This window comes from Xiphophorus hellerii, chromosome 7 (assembly GCF_003331165.1).
Source record: "Xiphophorus hellerii strain 12219 chromosome 7, Xiphophorus_hellerii-4.1, whole genome shotgun sequence".
Taxonomy (NCBI): Eukaryota; Metazoa; Chordata; class Actinopteri; order Cyprinodontiformes; family Poeciliidae; genus Xiphophorus; species Xiphophorus hellerii.
Window position 1 is genome coordinate 1376034 of NC_045678.1, and position 25372 is coordinate 1401405.

A 25372-nucleotide genomic window follows, 5' to 3' on the forward strand; every position below is an offset into this window, starting at 1 on the left:
CATAAAACTGCGAAGCCATCCGAGTCGAAAAGTAAAAACAACATAAAGTATCACCTGACTAGTCTTGAACTGATAGTGTGCTTCTGGAACTCTGTGAGGCTCAACCAGGCTTGGTTCCTATAGGACAACCAGCCACCTCATTGTCAGGTCAAACCACAATGCTGCTTAAATCATGATCCAGAGACAGTTTTATGTCAGGAGATGGACTGACCACCTGTCCGGGTTGACCACCTCTCCCATGTACTACTGCTAGTCTCATTTGATAATCTTACCAAAAAAAAAAAACCTCTTCACTGGTGCCACATTTACTGGGATTCTCTTGCATTTATTTAAATGTATGTTCCACTCTTTTATGTTAAAACACCCACAGACTTTTTGCATTAAAGTATTAATTAATGTATAGCAAAAGGTGCTTAATAGGATTTTATTGTTATTATTTTTGTTTTTGCAGAATTTGAATCAGGTGAAGCTAAAACTATTCCACTTGAGGAGAACAAAAAGTTGTTTTTTTATCTTAAGTAAAATGTACTTTTTTTTGTACAGTTTTGGTTTAATTACTGCCCTGACCTTGTTCTTTCAACAGAATGTCCTTTTTAAGTCTTCATACTCCAGTTAGCGATTCATTGATTACTAAAATAATTGTCAGGTAATTTAATAATCTATACATCAGGATTGAATTGATTAATCAATTTAAGCAGTAATACCTTATAATCTGTTAAAAATTAACTTTCATATATCAAACAAAGCCATCTTGAACCATCAGCATTGTACATAATTGTAATATGCATTCCAATTCCAATATAATTCAAATGTTTATAACCACAAGTAGACATGATGGTCATTTCATTTAGTTTTTGATCAGTAGTTCTGTAGGTTATTGAAGGTTTTATCTTTGGACAATGCTGCATATGTGGCAGTCAGTGGTTGAAAGGCAAAACATAATAAAAATTAAACCAAATTCCACTTTTATTTATAGTACTCCAGATAAGGTCAACAAAACACAAAAGCTACAACACAACAGCAAAAAGCTGCAACAGAAGTTTTCCTAAAACAGAATTTATAATAAGTGGAAGTTATAATAAATTTACTTGCAGAGGTTTTAGCAGCAGGCTTGTGGCTTAATGCCATTGTGTTATGTCTTTTGTCGTTTCATTGTAGTTTCTGCATTTGTCGATCCATCTGGGCCTCATTCATGAAAGGCAGAGATGGGATTTTCATTATTCAGAAAATAACTTAAAGAACATACAGCTGACAATGGTATATATTCATCTGTTCTAACAGTATTTTCTTGTGCAAATCCATTAGTATATGAAAAGCAATCATACATACGGCTTCATCAAAGTGAAACATCCTCTTTGTTTTCCTCACATTAGGACTCCAGATGCAAATCTCACTGCTCTATGTAGGATTTAGTTGAGGGGCCCAGAACAGCTTCAGCGAGCGTCACATCAAATGATTTCAGGGAAGTTGCCAAAAGTGACAAACTCTGTTAAATAATGTTCTGCAACAGGGAAATGCTCCATGGTTCATAAAACCTTTCTTTATTTAGCATCCCTTTGGGTGCAGTCAAACAGTCATTTCATTAACTGAATAAAATGGCAGAAAGGTGTCTCAGTGACAGACATTATAAGAGCTCATGGAATTCCTTAAAACACTGAGGAAACGTTTCCTTTGACATAAAAGGAGGTCATGCTAGGCTGCCCTGTGTAAGAAGGAAACTGATTCTATATTACATTACAACATGACATGGAATGTTTGTGTGACTGGACTAAATTTACTATTTTTTTGTAAGGTGCCTTTAAATAATATGTGTTCTAAATTTGTGCATAAAAGATAAATTGAACTGGAAACTGAATCGTTATTCCTTAAGTAGTAAAAAATAAAGACCTTCCTGTCTAGTAAACCAGGGAGTTGTGGTTGTTTTCATTGTTCAAACTGCCACAGTCTGCTGTTGAAGAGTTACTATGGCTGCCATCACCAACCCTGCACACTTTTTTTTGTACCCAGATTTTGAGTGAGACATTACCTCAACAATCTAAGATAGTGCTGCTGTATCGGCAGGCTGTTTCATTTGCTTTATCTTATGCTAGTGTTTGTATTTTTTGGGGACTCTTAACCAAACCAAAACTGTTTTCTTCTTTGTTTGGATGTGCAGAGTTATTCTCTGTCCAGCAGTTTTTGTGACCAGTAACTGTGTTAGCTGGAGAGTACAGATAAAAGCAGGAGCAGGTGGCAGAGGTTTGTGATGCTCAAGTGCCTGAAATAAAGTGTGTTCAGGTAAAAATACTGACTTGGGTTGCTCTTATTAGTACTGTGTGCATTTAGTGACACTGTTCTTGGTATACTGTATTTGTACTGTGTGTACTTCTTGTATTTTCTTCCCTCCTCTGATCTAATTCTCTCTCTATGTTAAATTATTCCCTGTCCTCTTTGCCTTCCTTTTCCCTTTCCTTTCCAACTCCATGTCCATTGTTAATGAAATAAACCAAACTAAATTGTTTTTTTTGAAAGATGTATATCTTTCAAACCTGTTAGGCTTGTTTTTGGTGGACAACAATAACAATAATGTAATAATGTAAAAATGACAATAATGCAATAAAAACCTAACTGCATGATGAGTTGAACAGGAGACAGAAACTGAATGCTTAACTTTTTGCCTCCCTTGATTATCATGGAGTGTTAAATTCTTAGAAAACGTCCACACAGCTCACTTTATTCTTACGTATAGCAAATAGAAATAATTTTGGCAATTCTAAATCAACGACAGTGGAGCTCTTATTTGTGAGGGTTAGGGACCACAGATGTGCACAAATGGCTAAAATCTGCAATAATTTGAGAGATCCTCTATAAACTCTTAGAACTGCCTATTTTAATACCAAATACACGTTAATATGCACGAGCATGCACAGTGGAGATGGTTTTAGTACTGCAGATGGCAGTAGGGCCACAGGGAGAAGTCAGAGGAGCTCAGCTTTTTCTGCCTCATAATATACTGTCAGGATATAGTGACAGTTTTAACAAAGATGTAAAAAAAAAAAAAACATTGTTTATAGAAGATACACACTGCAGTTCTAATGAAAAAAAACTGAATATAATGGTGGGATTTTCAAATTGTTTCACTGATCTGCTGATTTCCCCACATTCCATTCATTCAAGCACAACATAAAATGCTAACTGTGTGTTCTTTCTTACTCCAGAAGCAGGAGGTTGGTCTCCAATGGTGACAGACCAAGACCCCTGGCTCCAAGTAGACCTCCGGGAGCAGATGGAGGTGACGGCTGTGGCTACACAGGGACGCTACGACAGCTCGGACTGGGTCAGCAGTTACCTACTGCTCTACAGTGACACGGGTCGCATCTGGAAGCAGTATAGGCATGAAGATGGATTGGAGGTGAGTCCACACTCTGACATTCCAGTTGAGATGAGCTGCCAATTTGGTTTTTCAAACTGAATATACCCAAAATAAATGCTGTTTTTTTTCTTGGGTCTGGTTAAACAGTTTGAGACTGATTCTGGGCTTTTTGCTGTTGATGGACGAGGTTAATGTTTTGGATAAAATGCCTCTGCTTCTTTGTCGAGTGTTAGTAAAAAAAGGTCAGTAGCACTTGTGCGTGTGTTCAGTACTTGTGGAGCTGCAGAGTTGATTAGAATAAATTAGCATAAACTCTGGGAGCAGGGAGCGAAGGGAGCTGGGCTCAAAAGGTCACTAACTGTTTGTATAATCTATAGAGGAATAGAAATGAGGAAATGTCAAGCTGGGGTTTGCAGGGAGCCGGTACTCGAACTACGCATGCCTTCACTGCTGAGCTAATCTCAGCACATAGGTCTAATTCCTTTGAGAAGGTAAATAACGTATTTCAAGCATGCCGGATAATTACTGTAGAAAAGGAGAAAAATAATAATATTCAACACTGGAGGTATTATACAGTGCTTTGAAGTATTCATACTGCTCAGACTTTACCTTGTTGTCAGGTAACAACCACAAATCTTTATGTGTCTTATTAGGATTATATAGGTTAGCCCAACACAAGCCAGTAAATAGTACATGCAAGTTAGGAACATTTTCAGGCAACCCCATAAGAGACACATTTGTGTGTGATGTTAAAGTGCAAATCTTCATTAAAGTATCCCAAAAGCAACACAAACCAAAGATTTAACATTGACAGGAGCCTGTGAAGAGGGAGTGACACGCGAAGTTACCAGACAGAGTGTATAGAAATTATCACAGAGATCTTTCAAGACAAGATGCACCAAATGTAGAAGGACCTGAAAGTAATATTATAATTGTGCTGGAGGGAAAAAATACTGGATAATTGCTGCTTTAAGAACCTAGAATGCCATGCATGTTGGAAAAACAGCAAAACACATAGTTCTCAATCTGAGGGGAGAAGCATTTTTCTCAGATAGAAAATGAAGTTGTTGGCTTTGAAGTTGGTATAATGAAATTCCACAGGTATTTATATGGTCACAAGTTCACCTTAATGGATCACAAACCTCATTTTAGTTCCCTAAATAGGAGTGTCACCTGTTGGTGTTTGATTTTAGCTGCGTTTGCAATTCAGTACAAACCATCTCTAAACATCAGCAAGGGAATGCTGATGCTTTATCCACACTACCAGTATCTAACAACAGTCTGTCTGACCCAGCACAAGGTTTGGTAAAGATAAAAGTGTTCTCCTGAAGCCTATTCTGGTAGTCACCCCTGGATCAGAGTCTTGAGCGTGAGGTTAAGTGGTGTGGCACGTGTAAACACCCAGCCTAACATACCTACAGCCCTTGTTGCCCTTGTAGCTTCTGCTCTCAGTCCTTGGACAAGACACTTCACCCACCTTGGTTGTATGCGCGTGTGAATGTGTGTGGTTTGGAGTCCTCTGGACTAGATAAAGAAACATAATTTCTTCCAAGCTTTTATGATTGAGTTGGTAGGACTGTGTCATTTTTTGTATTTCTTTGGATCAGACATAGCATTGATTCTGGATTTTGTCATAATTTCGCTAGTTGAGAAGAATGTCACCACTCAGATAATTGGTAGAGGTGAGGAAACTCAGCATTTTTAATACTTCCAGTGGGATCTTGAACAAACATAGACTCGATAACAGATAGCTCTGGTAACTCAAATGACAGTAAACATTGACAAGGAACCCGCAACTCAGGATAAGGAAATGAAAGACTAAATACCTATGGAACATTATCAGAGAATGAGGCACAGCTGGTACCATCAAGAAGACTACAGTGGAATCAGTTAACCAATAAACGGGAAAACACAACACACAAGAGGACTAAAAGTAACAAACAAGCAACACAAATCCAAGTCACCACAGATTTGATGTTCATATGCAGATTAAAACTCTATTTTTTGAATTTTCTCTGAATACGTTTGCTAATTCAATCAAGCAGAGTGGAGTTGTGAGCGTTTGTTAATCTGTCAACTGTGGTATGGCATGCTGGCTGATTCTATGGTCTCCAAGAAGAATAGACCAAAAATTACACTTGGTCTTGTGTTGCCTGATATTGCATTTGTTTTTGTGCTCTTAGGGCCCCCTGCAGTATTGACAGCAGGGTAGGTCAGTGTCAGATAACATCCTCTCACTTTTTCCAACACTGTTCAAGGTGTGGGAAGTGTCTGCTGTCAACACAATTATTATGCTGCCTCTTTTTGTCCTCCATGTAAACTCCCAGCAGCCTGTTCATGGATGCAGTAGCTAAGAAAATAGCCTTATGTTGGCACATGTCATTAATTCTTTATTGTGTTTGCCCCAGTTATGTCAAAGGCTGCCAACAGGATGTTAAATTGTAATTCAGAGTGTTTTTCTACTTGGCAGTCCAATTAGCAGAATTGTAGTTGCCTACTGGCATGTCACTGCTGCACAGTGATTTTTTTTTCATTGTTCTGAAATTAAAAAAGCACAGAGATGGAATGGGGAACAATATGTGTAGTTCTGGTCTGGTCTGAATTATTTATTTTCCTCACCTATTTAAAAATAGATTATCTGAAATGCATTAAAATGTAAGAATCAGAAAGCAGGAGGCTAAAATAAGAAAGTTCTCACTTGCACCCAGACTGGAGTTTTTTCCACGATCATAGTAAGATTAAAAACTGTGCTATGTTCAGCTATACCTTTAAGATTAAACATGTCTGCTTGGCAGACATAAAGCTGTCACAGGTCAAGGGTGAACCAAAGGTAAATATATAGCCTCCATCCTGAAAATATTCAGGAAAAAGCTTTGGAGTTGATAACTGCAAGGTTTTTATAAGATATAGCATAAAGCTGTCAGACAAGGAACTACACTGCCTGGCCAAAAAAAGAGTCGCCACCAAAAAGTGGTCACACTCTCTAATATTTTTTTGGACCGCCTTTAGCTTTGATTACAGCCTGCATTCGCTGTGACATTGTTTCAATAAGAAACACGAGATTTATTTCCATCCAGTGTTGCATTAATCTTTCACCAAGATCTTGTATTGATGATGGGAGAGTCTGACCACTGCGCAAAGCCTTCTCCAGCACATTCCAAAGATTCTCAATGGGGTTAAGGTCTGGACTCTGTGGTGGCCAATCCATGTGTGAAAAAGATGTCTCATGTTCCCTGAACCACTCTTTCACAATGTGAGCCCGATGAATCCTGGCATTGTCATCTTGGAATATGCCCGTTCCATTTGGGAAGACAAAATCCATTGATGGAATAACCTGGTCATTCAGTATATTCAGGTAGTCAGCTGACCTCATTCTTTGGGCACACAATGTTGCTGAACCTAGACCTGACCAACTGCAGCAACCCCAGATCATAGCATTGCCCCCACAGGCTTGTACAGTAGGTACTAGGCATGATGGGTGCATCACTTCACCTGCCTCTCTTCTTACCCTGATGCGCCCATCACTCTGGAACAGGGTAAATCTGGACTCATCAGACCACATGACCCTCTTCCATTCCTCCAGAGTCCAATCTTTATGCTCCCTAGCAAACTGAAACCTTTTTTTCTGGTTAGCCTTACTGATTAGAGGTTTTCTTACGGCTACACAGCTGTTCAATCCCAACCCCTTGAGTTCCCTTCGCATTGTGCGTGTGGAAATGCTTTTGCGTTCACAATTAAACATACTCCTGAGTTCTGCTGTTGTTTTTCTTCGATTTGATTTGACCAAACGTTTAAGTAATCGCCGATCACAATCATTCAGGATTTTTTTCCGACCACATTTCTTCCTGGAAGACGATGGTTCCCCACCATCCTTCCAGTTTTTAATGATGCGTTGGACAGTTCTTAACCCAATTCTAGTAGTTTCTGCAATCTCCTTAGATGTTTTCTCTGCTTGATGCATGCCAATGATTTGACCCTTCTTAAACAGACTAACATCTTTTCCACGACCACAGGATGTGTCTTTTGCCATGGTTGTTTAAGAAATGAGGAGTTACTCATTGCATCAGCTGGGGTTAAATAACTTGTTGCCAGCTGAAAGATAATTGCCTATGCAGTACTTATCCAATAGGAGGCTTGTACCTATTTGCTTAGTTAAATCCAGGTGGCGACTTTTTTTTTGGCCAGGCAGTGTATATGTCTTTAAAGGATGCCAGTTCTGAAAAACATTTTCATCATCCTTTTACCACAGCGTTTTTTAAATAATCTGTTAATTGTGTTCTTCAGCTGTAGCATTGTCTAAGAGAGCCACACAACACAAATCTGTGCAGCAATCTGGGCTCTATTTACAAGTGCGATGGTAACTCAGACAGAAAGTGACAGACTGTGTCACATCGGTCCACACTGCTCTGTGGCACCACAAGGGCAACACTGCAGGAGGTGTTGGTGCGTTTCTGCAGCTCTGTGTCAGAATAGAAGGAAGCACAGAGAAGTGTTCCTGAATAAGGGGAAGGACATCACACGTGCGGGACAGTGACAGTAATAAGTAGCTTGAGTTCTTCTGCTAAAATAGAAGTTGATGTGTGAGTTGTTATCACCTGCTAAACTTAGAGATAAAGTTGCTCAGTAAGCAACAACTTTGTTTTTTTTCTCTCCTAATAATTACATGCTTGGAACAGATCTGGAAACATTTATTGGAAATCATGTCAAGCTATTGACTGGATGCAAAATTTATATTTGACCACAAAACTTGAATTTAAGCAAAACAAAACAAAAAATAGAAATCTGCATTGTCAAATCTACACTGCTTTAAAAATAAGTCTGTTATTATTTTTAATTACCAAAGTATGGTGCCGCTACTGGATTTGAGAATTTATTCCCACATTTCATTACTAGCTGTTATTATTGTACTACTTTCCTCCTGTAGCTGTAAAGATTAGTTTGTTTCATGTACTTTACAATTCCTTACAAGTTTATTACTACATATCACATATTATTAAGTATATCAATAATAATAAAAATGTCAAGATACCACATTACTTATTTTACAGAAAAGAAAAAAGATTTTTTTTAAATTATGCCCATTTTCCATTGATTGTGTTGTTTTTTTTCCTGTTTGGACCAGTTGACCCATATATGAAAAATTATATTATAACCCACAATTGAATCAAAATAACCTGGAGCAGCCTTCTGTGGGTAGGCTCCTGCTTAAGTTACATGATTTCCTTGCCATATGTAAGCCTGAGAATTTTTTAGGAAAATAATCTAAATCATCAACCACTGAAGTGAGTATAAAATAACCTTGATGTGTGTATATAAAGGCAAGGTGTGAATTGAACAATGTAAAGGTGATTCAGTCCAAGTTAAATGTAACCAAAGAAATACATTGTGTAATGAAATATCAGTGAGTCATATGAAAACAGAGTGGAAGCAAGCTAAAGTTAGCCTAGTCTATCAGAAAGTATCTATCTGAGGAAAGATCCTCAGAAAAATTACATACTAATTTACTAAAGATAATTTTTGGCCATATAAACTCCTGATTCATCCCCCACAACTGTGGTTTTGTAGTTTCATATCGCAGTTCTATGCCTGGGGCGTGACATGAGGAACACGTCACATAATTGAGCAGCATTTACAAGTTCAGATATGTGCAGAAATTAATCAAATGATGAACTTAACAATTTAAACCAAAATCAAGTTCTGAATATGATCCATATGATCGCCACTTTTTTCAGCCTTTTGCTTCACATTGGCATCCATCATGGCTGCTTAGATTCATGTTGATGATCTGAAAAAATAAAGGTAACTATAACACTGCCTCTGTCTGAGCTGTGGTTTGTCAACGCTGAGATATTTGTAACATAAGCAAATTTGCATTGCTTGCTCCATTATGTATTTCTTCACATAAAATTATTATAAGAAACATGTTTTAGTGAAATTGGTGTTTTATCAAATAATTGTATATTTGCTGAAAAGAAAATGCAATTCTGGCTATTTACTTTGATAATAAATACCTTTAATATTGAGATAACTGCAGGAACCAACTCTGAACGTTTCCCTTTGGGAAGACATTAGCAAGCTCATCTTATCTTTCAGTGTTCAGCAAGTAAAGGCAAACTCTTTGAAACATTATTAATATTATCTCGAATATTTTATTATGAGATGATAGATCTTTTTAAATTTTGGTGAAAAGTAAAGAACACGTTGACATTTCTCATATTGTGTGAAAATGTATTAAAATTCTTATGCAAAGACAAGATGAGGCAACATGTTTACACATTAGTGGTGTGACCTGGAGCTGTTGCCCTTTGTTACTGATTTCATGAGAGAGGTGAACTTCCTGTCATTTACTCTGCACTCATCCCGGCCAAGTGGTTCAGCAACCAAAGAAAGGCAAACATTTAAATCAGGTATTAGCAGCCTTCATATTTCCTGTAGTAAGTCAATGTTTTTACATTCACATGAGGGATGGCTGGCAGGGATATAAGCCAGTCTGTGTGCAGCCCATGACCTGACCTGACTTCGGCTCACACTAAGACCTTTTGACAGATTCCACCTCACAGTCGACTAAAGCTCAAAGGTAACAGCTAACTGTCAGCAACCGAGCAGAAAGGAACTAATGAGATACTAGAAGCTGCTGACATTACTCTGAGATCTAAGGGTCCTGGTGCTGAGCCAAACAAGCCACATGAAGTATTTGGGAAAACGCTGCTTTATAATTATAATGATTATGCTTTAAAGCACTAATTAAATTAGTGATTGCAATTCATTTCCAATATCTGTTGAGTGTCTTAGACAAGTTAGGTTTACAATGATTTGAGATCGTTTTTCATAATGACAGCAATAATACTGATACACTACTACTGCTAACAAAAATAATATTAATAATGTTAATAACAACATTAGCAGTATTATTCTTAGTAATGATAATAATAGTGGCACAGTTCTACCTAGGAAGACCAGAACCAGGAGGCTTAGCAACACAATGGGTTCTGGTGCTAAGCTGTTCAGTGATTTATAAAGTAACAGCAGTATTTTAAAGTCTATTCTTTGAGTCAGTGGAAGGTCTTTAGAACTGGGTTGATGTGCTCTTTCTTCCTGGCTTTAGTTTAGTTAAGAGAACACCAGCAACAGCGTCCTGGATCAGCTACAGTTGGAGGATTAATTTTTTAGGCAAACCTGTGAAGCCACTGCTGCAGTAATCAATGCGACTAACGATAATCGCAAGTTTTTCTGCACTGAACAAAAATACAAACGCCCCATGTCAAATATATGTAAGAGTTTTATGAACATTTGGGTTACGCAATATATAGAGAAACTCAAAATGTATTTTCAGTAATTATTGATCTTCATATCAGCATTGATAACATCGTGGTATGGCCATTTGTAGCGGATTGACAGTCCTTTGACCATGATAAGGGTCAGGTTGAGGAATTTGCAGAGCATGCAAGTTGGCTTCTCGTAGGCGGTTATGGACAGCCTGATGTGTGATGAGTCTGTTGTGCAGACCAATAGTCTCATTAGCCGTGTGTGTTGCTGGTCTTAGCCGATCCCACAGATGGACGAGCCGGATGTGGCGATCCTGTGCTGGAGTGGTCACAGTGGCCGACGAGGATGAGGTCAGTTTGCAGTAATGCCAGTCTGTTGGAGACAAACTCTTAAAAGGTCTATGGTCTGATAAGGGACATTGAGTCGTGCAGTTCCTGCTCTGGTGGACATCAGTGCATTAAACATGCCACTGGCATGCTCACGCATAACTTGAGACATCTGAGGCATTATGACTTGTGACAAAATTTGACATTTTGGGGTGGTCTTTTTTTGTCTCCAGTCCAAGGATTGTCCAGTTGTTGCTCATTTTGTCTGATCACCCACTGGACATGTCCCACCCGTGCACTGGATAAAAGAAAACTCACTGAGTAATGCTCAGTGACAGGAAATTGGATTAAAAACTATACACAAATCAAGAGAAATATTACTTTTGTAAAATAAAATGTCAGCAAATGCTCATTTACAGTTGTTAACTCCACATGGCAACAATATTTAACATGAGGTGTTTATATTTTTGTTAAGTATAGATCTTATGGAGATAGTAGTCCTCTAATCCTTGGCTTTCTCTCCAGGTGATAGAAGGCCTACTCTGTAACTGTCTTTATGTGACATGTGATAACCCTAATCTAGAAGATAAAATGTTTAAGGTGATGTAATGTCAGAAAGTAAAATAGCCAGCTCTATTTATATGTAAAAATCTGGTTTCAACTTTACTTGAAAAAATCATTTTATGCAGAATAAAGGTTTGATTTGAGTTTGTTTTACTCTCAGTTGTAACTCTCGTTGCTAATAACTGTGACACCCACTGATCATGTGTTGTGCTATTAAAATGATTGTTTCACAAACAACTTACTTGCTTGTTTTGTCTGTTAAATCCAGAACAGTGTTAACATAATAATACTTTTCACCACAGTTCATTTTGAAAGGAATATCTTTAGAAAACACAACTGAATGTAGTTTCGTCTGAATGGGAACATGCATAGTGTGCACCAGGATGCATGGGGAACTATGTTTAACTATTTGATTTCTAATAGTGCTGTACAGCTTAAGTAAATTTTTTGAAAATAGCAGTGCCCCAGTTTTAAACAATGCTTTAACCTAAAATCCTGTATAATATTTGCAATATCCTTCAGAGTTCATTAACTGTATAGTGTTTGCATATATTCATAGTTAGGAAGGGGGGTTGTGTTTCAGCAGGGAGTCCATATTATCCTTCATTATCTTAACAAAGTCTTATTTAAAAATCTCTTTTTAATGCAGCGGTGAATAAATGTGTGAAACAAATTCTCCTTCTTGAGGGGAATATTTAAACATTAATTTGCCTGCATGTTAACAATTCAGGTAGATGGGGATCTAACAAGGATTAAAATGTGTTTGCATGAGCACCAAAGAGTGATTTTATGCTGCTAATTTCCTTTATCCTTCTAACACAGTGGTAATGGTGCTCCTGACTGGACTAGTGCTGCACAGCTTACAGGAAATTTGAGCAACCTTTTGGTCACTATATCTGATAAACACCTGATGTTGGCAAAATGAAGGGTTTGCTTGTCATCAATAAGCAGCATTATTCCAAAAGCCTATTCCGACAGAATTAGCCATTATGAGTAGGATTGTTGGAACATGTTACTGGGTTTTTGAAGGATGAGTCACACCGATGTTTTTTATTCAGTGATTTTTGGCAAGATCCTCATCTGATTCAGGGCTGCTAAATTTGATCATGAAGACCATTATGTAGTCTAGTTTAATAAAACTGAATCTGCAAAACACATGCAGTTCTTAGAAAGTGTATGTTTTTCATATGCTTCATTTTTTGCTTTTTCATAAACATAACCTGTAGGTTTCAAATTCTGATTTCATTTATCAAGGATAAGAAAAGCTACCCAAATCAACCTGAATAAGTAACTGCCATCCAGAGTTTAAGACTTAATTTTAAATTACATTTAAGTTAATAAAAACACATACCTGGGGAGGAGATTAAAACAAATTAATCTTCTCTTCACCTCTCTCCCTGCACTCCAGTCCTGAACATGAAAACAAAAAACAGTGTTAAAACAAACTGCGCTGGACCGGCACAGACTGGGGACATGTTTGCGCCAAAAAGAATGACAATAAAACTATTCATAAAACCCACAATAACAGTTAAAACTGTTCAAAACTGCTACACAACACACAAACAAACAATAATGAACAACATGTGCCAGAGACCTCGACATGAACGACTACTTCCACACAGAAAACAAACATATATCGCAGCAACGATATATGTTTGGCTTGACTTCCCCTCAGCAGCGCAGAACAACGCTGTGAGGGTAAAGCATGAAAATCATTTGTTCCAAGCTTCCATCTACAACCCAGCACATTCACAGCATGATAGTCAATAATCATCTACTATAAAAATGTCAAAGCAATTTTCTGTAAAATAATAATGAAACCGTAACTAAAGACAATAAACATTTATTGGGACAACCACTTGATTGAGAGATGTTTGCTGGTACCTGTCACCTCTTTGCGTGCCAGGTATCAGACAGTGAATAAAAGGCCACAATTATGTTGCCATCCACTAAGACTGAGCTTATGTTGACAATGCTCCTTTAGTATCTTTACACAATCATGTGTTACCTATGCCTGCGCTTTGCACTATCCCACAAAACCTGGCATAAATTAAACCAATTTATCATCCAGCCCACCTGTAATACCAGAGCAAAGAGTGCCGCATTTCGAGCTGTGAGTGGGATGCATTGACTAATGACAAGTGGTGCTGTATCATAATCAGCGTCATTACTGCAAAGGACAAATCATGTATGTATTTGGTGCTAATGAGGGGAATGTGGTGGAGAGACATCCTGATATCTTGTTGTGGTCATGATGTCGGTAGCCACAAGGTCTGACACCAGTTCATCTCTTGGTTGTGACAACACAGTGCTATGCCAGTCACATGTCTTACTTCTCCTATCCATCACTCTGGCACATTATGTTAACAAGAGAATGCTTGTCCATGAATGTGTGCCTGTGGATCACCTGCATCACGGTGAGGTCCTGCCAGGTCTAGAATAGTGAACCGACTTTCATCATCGGAAGATACTGTGACTGTATGACTCCATTCTGGACCAAGTCAGTGAAAGGCAAAATACAAGATTAAATAACACTTTATTAGGAAGGATGGATGAATGAATGTATGAATGAATAAATATTTACAAAAAGATTCCTTTTTTTGTCATTTTGTTTTGGCACTATTTTTAGAATACAGCCACAGTGTTTCCCCAGTGTATCATAAGCTTTAATCAGGCTTTTCCTGCACCTCCACCAGGCTAAGCATTGTTTGTTTATTTATACACCAGTAACAGTGATAGTGAACACAGGTTAAAGAGTATCTTTGGTGATTGGTTGGAAGCCGGTGACATAGTGTGGTCAGTATCTTTACACACAGGGAGTCTAAGGTCAGGCGTCTTTTTTTATTCATTGGAACTCTGCAATTTAACATTCTATCTTGGATAAACTTATTTGAAATTAGATTACTTTCATTTTATAAAGGACTAGAATAGAATTTTGAGAATATCTTTGGTCATCACCACCTACTGGTATTTCTTTCATCCCTCAGACCGCCACTCTTGCAGGTTTGATCTCTTCAGTTGGCTTTGGTGGGTTTCTTAAATGCTGTAGCATGTGATCCCTCAGCAGGTTCAGTTGTCAAGTGTGTGAGCCCCAGTCATGAAAGAAAAAAACTGTTGCTACAAATAACTCATTTAAAACCCTTAATAGTGCTGACTCTGTACTGTGACAGTTCTTAAAATTAGAACACCTCAAAGATGCTGTTTCCATGTAAGAATGATTTCAATTGACAGTATTTAATATTCTTCCAAGATTTTAGAAAGAAAAGGGAGCTTATGGATCAGCCTAAAATGATCAAGTATGAATGAGTGTAGACCAGGCTTCTTAATCTGTGTTGTCACGATGGCATGTTTAAAGTTTACTGGCACTATCCCATTTTCCAAACTGGAGTTTAGAATCTGGGGTATTGAAGACCTCTTTAAAAAGACAAGGTTGGACTGGATGATCGATGGGAGACCCAGAAGGCTTCACGTGACTCACTATTTCATGCAAAAAAGAAAAACTCATAAGTTCAAACTGGCTAGAAACAACAAAACATGTAGTAGAGATTGAAGGGTCATTTTCACTCAGCTCGTCTGTGTTGGAACCTGGCAGCACGCATAGCCTCAACTAGCTAGTTTTCAGTGGAGCCACAGAAGTACTTCAATATCTGATTTAAAACACAAAGTTACAGTGCTTTGTTACTATTCTCTGTTTTCTACCATTTCTAACTGACACTGGGTTCCAAATGTGGTACATAAATAGACTTATTTTTCTTATGGATCTGTTTACTAAAAGGCCATTTCTGGCAACTCTGTCTACATAATATTCAAAAATCATCTTTTTTTATTAGGCACCTCATAGAAGTTCAATCAGTCCCGCTATTAGACTTGTAAAAATGTATCCAGCAAGATTCCATCAAGATCTGGCCAAATAAAGGCGTATGCTCTGTGATTACTTCTCTGTTTACATACATATGTAATAACACAATATTATGCGTTAATGAGTTACTGGGCACATATCTCGTTTTCCTGGAGTGAAAACAAGATATGTTTTCACTCCTCCAGGTGTCCAGGTGTCATCATTTTGTCGTCACATTTAAGAGCGAAATCACTTGTTTTACAGAAAATTGCTTCCACTTCAGTAATATGAACTACTTTATGTTGCTTTGTCCTATCAAACTCCAAAGAAATATGTCAAAGTTTGTGTTCAATAGTGCCAAAAAGTTGAAAACTTCAAAGCATGTGAATAATTTTTCAAAGTGAAATAAAACAAATAAAACAGCTTTAAGCTAAACATTATGAGGAAAACAGAATAAGTTCGCCGCTATGTGCTTAGGTTGAAGAAAAATATGAGACTGTCAATTGAGACGTACAGCTGACTGACAACCAGGGATCACTCCAGAGTTTCCTCTCCCAGCGTGGTTCTGCTTTTGTTACGTTCCCTTAACGTGGTGATGCCTCAGGCTGTTTAACTTCCCACTAACCTTCTAGAACATACTGTAGCATCTTCAGCGCCAGGAGCAAAATCCGTCCCCTAGTGAATTGATTAAAATAAACGTATGTGCTTGTTCTCTATGCAGAAAAAGAGGAAAAGTGACACAAGGGAGCTCATCACGGGAGAAGAAGCATAAAGAGTCTTAATTAACAGGGAGGAACTGTTCCACAGTGACAGCAACATAAATAGAAATAATGAAGTCACCATAGGGTGAGGCTGTTTTGGTGGATAGGGGCCGAACCTGCTGCTCTGGCCCTTTGGAACAGCTTTTGGACCCTCAGGCCCTTCTTCACAGACTAGACTTGATCTCCCACTTGGAACACATGGCATGCTCTCTGCTGCAACATTTTCCACACAGACGTCAGAGTGGCCTGAGCTGCTCTGAGGTGGGATTTCTTTAGAATACGAATAACTCAAGATGACGTACATCTGAGTGTTGTTATTGAGTGAGTGAGTGCAGTCCAGAGTCAATTAGAGGGCATGTGGCTCAGGTCCAGACACCGTGAGTTTAATAATGATGATCAAATAACAATAATGTAGACCATACAGAATGTAGTGAACTATGTAAAAGGTATTTTGGAACACTAGTGCTTGTCTTTAGTTTAGTGTAATGGACTCCCTGTGTGTCTTGTTATGTGCGGTGTCGACATCCATAAAAACTTTTTTCTTTGCAGAGTTTTGATTGTTTCAGAAGGAATTCTTGGCATCATGCCATACAGTAAAAAAAGAAAAAAAAGAAATATCTTCCCGTTTCAAAAATAGCTCTGTATGACAGGAAATCTGCATTCCAACTGAACTGGCCCACAGAGGGCGGCTCTTTTGGGTAATGATGACTGACTATCCAGACACACAAACTTCTGCACTGCCTGGATTCACAAGAATCACATATAGATCTTGGAGAGCTAGAAGCTGCATAATATTAACAGGACACTTACTGTAGATCCTCCTCATGGCGAGCTGCATCAGATTGTGGAAGAAATTTGGTGCCCAGCTGAAGCCAGTTGCTCAAGTTAAAATAAATTGTGGCATATGCCAAGGTACTGCTTATCTCTGCAACTGTTCTGTCCATTTATCACAGATGATTATTGGCCCAGAAAACATGGGCCCTCTGATCAACCAATATATTGAACTCTACAGCTTGGTTTTTAAGTCAAATGTAAGAAATTTAAGCTTTTCAATATCTCAATAAAGGTTACCTAAAACGACTTGTCCAAAACAAATGCAATCATTTGAAAATTATTTTCTAACTAAAAGTGTTGTCAGGTAGTGGGAAGTTGACTAAAAGTTTGGCTTTATTGAAGAGCCTCCCATCTGTTCAATTCACTTCATGTCATTCTTTGTCTTCCTGGTTACTTCTGTGGTTCCTATGTAACACTGATTCATTCCTGAAAATGCCTGAAGTGCTCCAAGTGTTAGTAAATCAAACCACAGGCTTCTTCCTACCCAACTCTAGTTCATCACCATGTTTGAATCTATGATGGGTGTATCTGCCCTTGTATCTGTGCATCTCACCACATTTCTGTCAAATGTTGGTGAGATGGTTATGCCTGTTTCTATTTGTCCTAGTCTAGACCTTTCACATGTATCAACAAAGAAAAAGACTTTCATTACTTTTAGATGGTCAAAAAACAATAAACAGAAAAACTCACATCACATCTGGTTTAATACTGTGAACCCGGTTACTTTAGAGTTCGTTTTAAAAACCTGACTTTAAATTTCAAAGTCCTTCTTGCTCCAGTTCCAGAAATGTTGAAGCCACATTCTCTAACTTGATTTCCCACATCCGTCAACCAAAATCTACTTGTAGTCCCAAGATCCAAGTATGAAATTTGAGGAGCTCAATCTTCCCAGATTGTTGAACTTTATCTGTGGAAAAAATCTGAGAACTTTTCAGATGGTTCTGGCAATAAACAATTCACCCATGTCATATATGCAAAAGCCAATTCTACTAAATACAATGTAAATGTGTGTAACTTCTGACTTTATAGTAAGCAGAAAAAAAATGCCCTTACTGACCACAAACAGGAAAAGATTAGCCCTTTTTAACCTCTGACCTTGAGAAAAAGGTAAAGATTTTATTATGTATTCATACATTTTCTTCAACTTATAGCTGGAAGTTTTCTGTATTATTAAGAATTGGTTTGTGGCCAAGCCACTCCATTATCTTACTGTACTTCTGTCATGGTTTGATTTAGTTTGCGGACCCACATGCAGAAACCACACGCTAGATGGAAAAGGTAAGTGATTTATTTACAACAGGACAAATTATATTCAGTTCTCTGGACTTCGGCAGGAGGGCGAGGGTCGCCCGACCAGTTGGCCTGAAACGAGAGCTGAATTATAATGGGCTCGGAGTGAGAGAGTGTGGAGGAGGAATCAGGAACTTTCTTACATTTGGCGTGGATCTTTCAGAGCGTGGGGGGTGAGGTGCCAGGGTCCGGCGCGAGGCGGAATCGCGGGTGGTAGGAGCGAGATGGGGTCGGTGGAAACGGCGGAGCAGGCAGGCAGGTATTCTCGGCAAGTTCTTGAAAAGCGAAGACAAAAAATTCATTAAACAAACGAACAGGACACAGAGAGCTAGTCGCTACGAGTTGCACAACAAAGTTCTGGAAACAAGATCAACAGGTGAGGCCAGAGTGACTACCGGTATGCGTTAACCATCTAGCGAAGGCTGAAGGGTTCTGCCGCTCCTATATTCCAGCACGCTGATGAGGCAGATCAGCTTCACCTGCGCTGGCTCCACAGACTCCTCACGAAGATCCTCGCTGAAAGAAGATGCAACACTCGCACTCACACTCTCATGCACACGCACACGCACACACACACACACACACACACACACACACACACACACACACACACACCCCCACACCCGCACACCCACACACACACACACACACACACACACACACAAGCACCGACTCCTGAAAAGAGTCCTTGTCTCTTAGCAGGAAAACAATCCCAAAGCATACTTTTTACCAGTCTGTTCTTGTCTATGTGTGGTGTCAAATTCAACATTTATCTTCCTTCAACATTAAATTCTAAATTGATGCCAAAAATGTGGAGTTTCATCATATCACAGCATTTTTTCTCAAGGCTACCCTGAATTATTTACATGTTCCCTGGCAAATGTTTGCCATCCACCCCATACCTAGCAGCTATAATTGATGACAACATAAATTATTACCAGTGATTCTTGTGTTGTCACATGGATTATTGTCGAACTTTCTGGTGTAGTTGTAGGAGAATTGTTCACTTTTCGCATAATCATCCTTACCCTAAATCAGTGGTTCTTAACCTTTTTAGAGGTACCGAATCCATCAGTTTCATATGTGCAGTCACCGAACCCTTCTTTAGTGATAAATAAATTTTTTTTTTTTTCCTAATTCAAGACATAGGTATATGTTTTTTTGCTGGTGCACAAAATGAGCCGTGCATGAACATCATATTTGCTCAAAGAACAAAACCATGAACTCACAGCAAGTTACAGTATTACTGTATTCTGGCCCCTGTCAAGAAAACTGGCATAGGGTGTGAGATCCTTCCGGGTGCATGCAGAAAAGGTGCATAGAGGCCTGAGAGAAAATAAGTAATCTTGTAGTTTGATTAAAAGTTAATTAAGTTGAATATGAATGAATATAATTAGTAAACTGACTACCAATAATCACATAATAACCTTCTGAAATGTACTTTTTCTGTAATGATTTAACTTGATTTCTGTAATGATTTAACTATGAAACGATTATGGTTGATGAATTATAATAAGTGAGAGATGTGATTAATTATTAACTGAGGATCAAACTTGTGATAGTTCCAATGGGTTTAATACAGGTTAAATGTGTTTAATGATTGTAAAAAATGGAAAAGTGAGTTAGAAAAAGAGAGGAATACAGCACAGTCCTGAAACAGGAAATGTCGCAAGCAGTTCTGAACAGATGGCCAGGGCGCACAGGATGGTTGGTGTGTTGAGTTTGGCTGAAGCAACGGAGAAAGGAGAAGCACGGGACTTTCCACTATGGTCAGCAAAAACAGGTTGAGAAATGTGGGGGCTTTTTCATGAGAGACAGCAGATGTGAAGCAAGTCACGTAGACCCAACCTCCCCATACACACACATGGTGGAGAGATGCTTAAAAAGGGGCTGAAAAGAGGAACCAGTTGTTCTCAGTCCGGCGGCGCAGAAGGAGAGACAACTTGCAGAAGCAGCTACGGACCGCACTTCAGAACCACCGGGAAGCTCGGACTTCACACCGCCAAGAAAGGACTGGGTCCCATTGCCCCATCTCTGGTTCTTATTCGACCGTTGGTCTCGTCTCAACCCAGCAACAATTTCAAATTCTGCAACAAGACTTGGAGGAAGGACAAAGGTCCCTCAGGGATAAAGAACTGGGTTATGCAAAAGGATTCGGACCCGTTCTGCTTTGTTTCCTTTCTAAGGAGGATTTTTCCATACAAGGCAAAGACCTCAACCAAGGCTGCTAGAAATTCCTGTTGCCAAAAGATCCTCCATCTTCTGGGTATGAGTTGAATCTGCTCCTTGAAATTCCATTTCAGAATGTGCGACTTATCTCTTAGGGAAAGAAGACAGGGTAGTAGGATTGTACATGTAAATTTTATTACACTGTTTTTGAATCATATACGATTGATTATTGATTTGTATGTCGCATATCCCTGCTTAAGCTTGCTTAATAAATTTATACTATAAAATTCTAATGAGGTTGGTGGACATTGGAATTAATAGAGTCATTTAATCTTTGTCCAGTTCTTTTAATTGAGGTAAAACTAATGTACATGATTCCAGTGAATAGGAGGCTTCATAATTTCCTTTGGTGAGAGTAAATAATGACCCTGGGACTTACCTCTAAGTCACTAAACATAATCTAGCCGGTTCCAAGTGCAAGTTATGATTTAGAAAGTGGGCTACCGTTAACAGAAGTGGTTATTGGAATTATGCAGCTGCGAGGGCTACTCAGCTGATTGTTTTTTAACTGTAAAGGGTCATAACTTCTGGATTGGAGGTAGTTAGAGCTAGACGAATCACTTTCGCCACCAGTTTAAATAGATTATCTCTTATAGAGTACTTTTAGGGTAATACCCAGGTCTCAGAGATTTTCCGGACCTGTTAGACGGAGAACTGGTCAGTAGGCAGCCCTGGGGAGTAGTGAGAAGTGGGCGGGGCTGACTATTGCAGGATAACCTTCATGGCGCCCAACGTGGGGCGGCGCACAACTGAGTAGGCGGGCCCCAAAGACACCAAGTCAGTAAAAACAGATGTGAGACTCTGAATAGCTCACTTGGGTTACTAGCTCTTAGGGAAGAGAGTTAGTGGTGACTGATAAGGCCATCAGTCACAACCCTCGCAGTAACTGTATAGCATGCAGGTGAGGGAAAGCTTCTACTGAGGATAGAATGACCAGATCCAGACAGTAAAGCCAGTAGCCAACACAGCCTGGACCCATCCCTACTCGAAAGCGCAAAGAGAGGCTTTGGGGGATAGGCGACTCGAAGACAAAGACAACTATGAGTGAAGAAGAAGAAGGAGGGGAACTGAATCCCCTGCAAAAGCCAGCAATGGGACAAGGGGCAAGCCACATCAGCCGAGACGAGGAAAATCATCAATCCCGTCTTTCCCAATCTACTATAACACGAATTCCTGTACAGCTGATATTACTCGGCGATGGATTGGAATCCTGGACTGAGATAAATAAAAGGATGTTCTTCGAATCTCACTACAAAACCAGTAAGGACATGGCTCGGGACTTAATGGAGATCCTAGTGCGGAATCACATCTACTACTGCACCCAGCTTAAGCATGGGCACCGCCTGGGGGTCGTCAGATGCCCAGTGAAAGTTACTAAGAAGTCGGAGGTTAAAGGATGGCTGGAGTGGTTCGCTGAACTCCTTGAAAGATGGACGGATGGTGAGCTGCGGATTGTCTACAGCCCCTCCGAGAGGTATGACCGCATAATAAAAACAGCAACCTTAGCGGCGGGCATCGACGGAATCCTGGTGGATTCGAACGCCAGGGGGGTGCGCCAGTACAAAGAGTGCTCTGAGGCCCTGGAGAAACTGCACGCCTACAGAAGGGACAAAGAAAAAGAGCAAGCCCCCGATCGGGCGGAGTCGGAGGTGGCTGAGGCTCCATCCCATCTGCCCAGCAGAGCCACGACACCGATTCGCCAGCAGGAGCAACCTTCAAGGGCTCTGATAGACCTGACGGGCGGCAGCGACGACAACGACGGCGGTGACAGCAGCGACGACAGCGGCGACGACAACGACGGAGGTCCCTCAGCTCCACCGGGTCCATCGCGGGACGAGGACATCCCACCTGCACCGGCCAATGAGGACGACCCCGAAGGGCCGCACGTCGGCAGCCTCTCTAAGGAGCAGTGGGCAGCAATGGAGGAGGCGGCCAAGGACTGGTCCCCTCGACAAGGTCTGGAGCCCGGGTTTCATCCCCGAGTCCACAGCACGGAGAGGAGGCAGCCACTGCCACCTACGAGGACCCCATCGGCCAGCAGTTCCGACGAGAACGAGGAGGAATCGGGCGAGGAGCAGCGGGGCCCCGGCCGCCCCAAAAAGAAGACTCAGAAATCGGACACCTGGAGGATGGCCCGAGAATTAGCCAAAATACCACCGGGGGCCAGCAACTTTAGACTGCAGACCGGCCTCCGGATTTATCAGGTTATTGGAAGAATATGGGATCTTGAAGGTGACGGACTGATTGTGTTCACCAATGACAGATACAAGATCCACAATCAAAAATTCAGACACAGCCTTGAGGACCAAGCAGGGCAATTTTACATAGCAGATTTAAGATTGCTGGAAGCTAGCTGTAGCCCAAAGACAAGGGGAGAAGTAGTCTTGATGAACGGCTATAGTCTCCCTTATGGTGCTGTAATCCTGGTCCCGATTGACGTCTACCGAGAAGGAGAGAGTCTGGAGGAATATCGGAAGAAGATGTGGCACGGACTCGAGCGGGGCCTGGTGGCAGCCAGCAACGAAGGCATGAGAAGAGCGGTGGTGAGTGTCCAAGGACTGAGATCGCCGGACCTGCCAAGAGACACCGCCAGATCAATTGCGGAGAACGGAGTGGTGAATATAGCCAGGAACAACAGTCATTTCTTGGTGTTCAAAGAAGTGGTGGTGGTGGTTGACCCCCGTCTGCATCGACTCCGCACTGAACAAGGGGTGAAATTGGCAGCTGAGATGGAGGAACAATGCCGCATTAGTCGCCCATCACAAGAAATCAAAAAATATCCCTTAAAAATTCCCCAGAGTGAGGTTTCAAACACCACCCAGATAAGTAAAGCCAAAGCCGTGCAGCCACCCAGGATAAAGATAAAGGAGACACCCGTTGAACCAGGGCTCTCCGCAGCAAGGTACGTTAAGGAGTTCTCGTTTGAAGAGAGCTGCAGTAAACTGAAAAAACCCAATATGGGAAGAGTCAAGAATGAGCAGCCGACGGTCCCGAAAGAAGAAGGACCAATGAAACCAGCTAAGATTCGACCGCTGAACTCCCCTGGGAGAGGACCTCTCCGACAGCAACAGTATGAGGACCTCAGCGACTCGGAGGACGAAGAGGAGCAGCCGGAGATCGAGCATCCTGGAGAAGAAGAAGAGGAAAGTGATCACGGCAGCGTCCTCTCCGACCCGAAGCAACCACCGACAGAGCACAAGATACTCCGAACAGGACAGCACCGGGGTAAGAAGAAAGAAATGGAAACCTTTGACATCGAGAAATCCTCTGAAAGACTGGCAAGAGATGTGACCTGGGGTCCAGTGCAGGCTAAGGACGGACGGCGTACGTATGTACCCGAGGTCGGCCAAACCGAGTACCAGATCCCGGCAGGATGGGCCAGCAGATTGGGAGACCGGGTGCAGCTCGAGGTGGAAGCGACAATCGGAGAATGGGCTAACATCCTGATGACACCATCCTGCTCCACTCTGACGGCACACTATTCCCTGACTACCAACTTCAGGAACGCATACATTGGAATTATGTATGATGTGATGCTGCGACGACTGAAGAAAGCCGCTTACAAGTACTCCAGGGAAACTCAACAGCAGCTGGACGAAGTGTCGGCTGATGAAGAGGAACCTCAGGCGACGTCTTCGGAGCCAGGACCGCAGATCCCGGCGAGACAACCAGAGGTGTCAGCTCAGCTACCTGCCACTAATACAGGACAGGACGCTTACGCCGAGCTGAAGAATTTAAGGCTGGTGATTAGGAGTAAAAACGCAGATGAAAACAATGAAGAATACTTGAAAGATGTTTGGCCAACCGTGCTGTCTACCACCAACCATGAAGGAGCCAAAAAGTTGTGGCTGACCAGCGTGACCACGGACCCGATGGTTGGGACGGATTCAGCACAGAGCAACTACGAAAGGCTGGTGTTGGAGGACATGGATGATGAAGAGTCCCAGGTGAAGAGGGCCAGAGGACGGCTGGACAGAGGAAGCCGGTTGGAACCGCTTTGGCACACACTTAAGCAGACCGTTTCTCCTGCGAGATATGTGAAAGTGCTGCGTGAGGTGACAAAAGGACGCAGGGGAGAGATCGTGTTCGTGAAGTTGCCAGTGAGAAGCACAACGATCGCTCAGATGGATGTAGCAGTGCAGGGATTCGACCTGGAACAGCAGTACTACGAAGACAAAAGGAAGAAGGAGGCTAGCCAACCGGCAAAGCCACCTGGAAGGGTTAACATCAGACCACCATCTAACTTCCAGAGCAGACCGTTCCAGCAAGGAGCACCGCCATCCAACTTCCAGAGCAGACCGTTTCAACAAGGAGCACCGCCATCCAACTTCCGGAACCGGCCGTTCCAGCAGAAACCACCGGGACCACAAGGGAAACCGACCAACCCTCCGGCTCCATCAAACCAGCCAGGAAAAGGTCAGTTCCTGACAGATGAGGAGTATAGGAAATTGAGCCCAGAAGAGAGGACGGCCCTCCGTGAGTCCCGTAAAGCCGGGGCCGGAGGGTCATCAAAGTAATGGCGTCCAGGTCGCGGGTCATTCTAGAAAATGCCTACTGGGAGGGGGACGAAATCTACGCTAAAGTGGAGGGAGTACCCTACCTGGTGGACACAGGAGCGGAGCGTGCATGAGGCCCTTGGACATGCAGGCGTACGACCTACACGTAAGGAGCTGGAGGAGCAAGACCTTTGGATCCCAGTGAAACAAGTCCAACGCGTGCTAAGGGACTGTGAAGTGTGTGGTCAATACAACGCAGGTCGCCGAGGGCAGCGGATGGATGGGTTGTCCATCAAAAGCACGGTCCCCTGGGGCTCAGTCTGCATGGATGTTGCAGGTCCCATGGGGATAACAGGAAGGAGAGGTGAAAAGTACCTCTTAGTGCTGGTGGATTCTATGTCGGGGTTTGTAACTAC

The 25372-nt window shown here is 41.2% G+C and overlaps 1 protein-coding gene across 2 annotated transcripts in view; it reads left to right on the forward strand.

Moving 5' to 3' along the window:
- Positions 1 to 25372, forward strand: part of LOC116722872 (contactin-associated protein-like 5) — a 209399-nt gene that overhangs the window by 47254 nt on the left and 136773 nt on the right. For both annotated transcript variants that reach the window (XM_032567239.1, XM_032567238.1), the window contains one exon: positions 3198 to 3391. In XM_032567239.1, coding sequence (XP_032423130.1) covers positions 3198 to 3391 — 194 coding nt within the window. The remainder of the gene's footprint in view (positions 1 to 3197; positions 3392 to 25372) is intronic.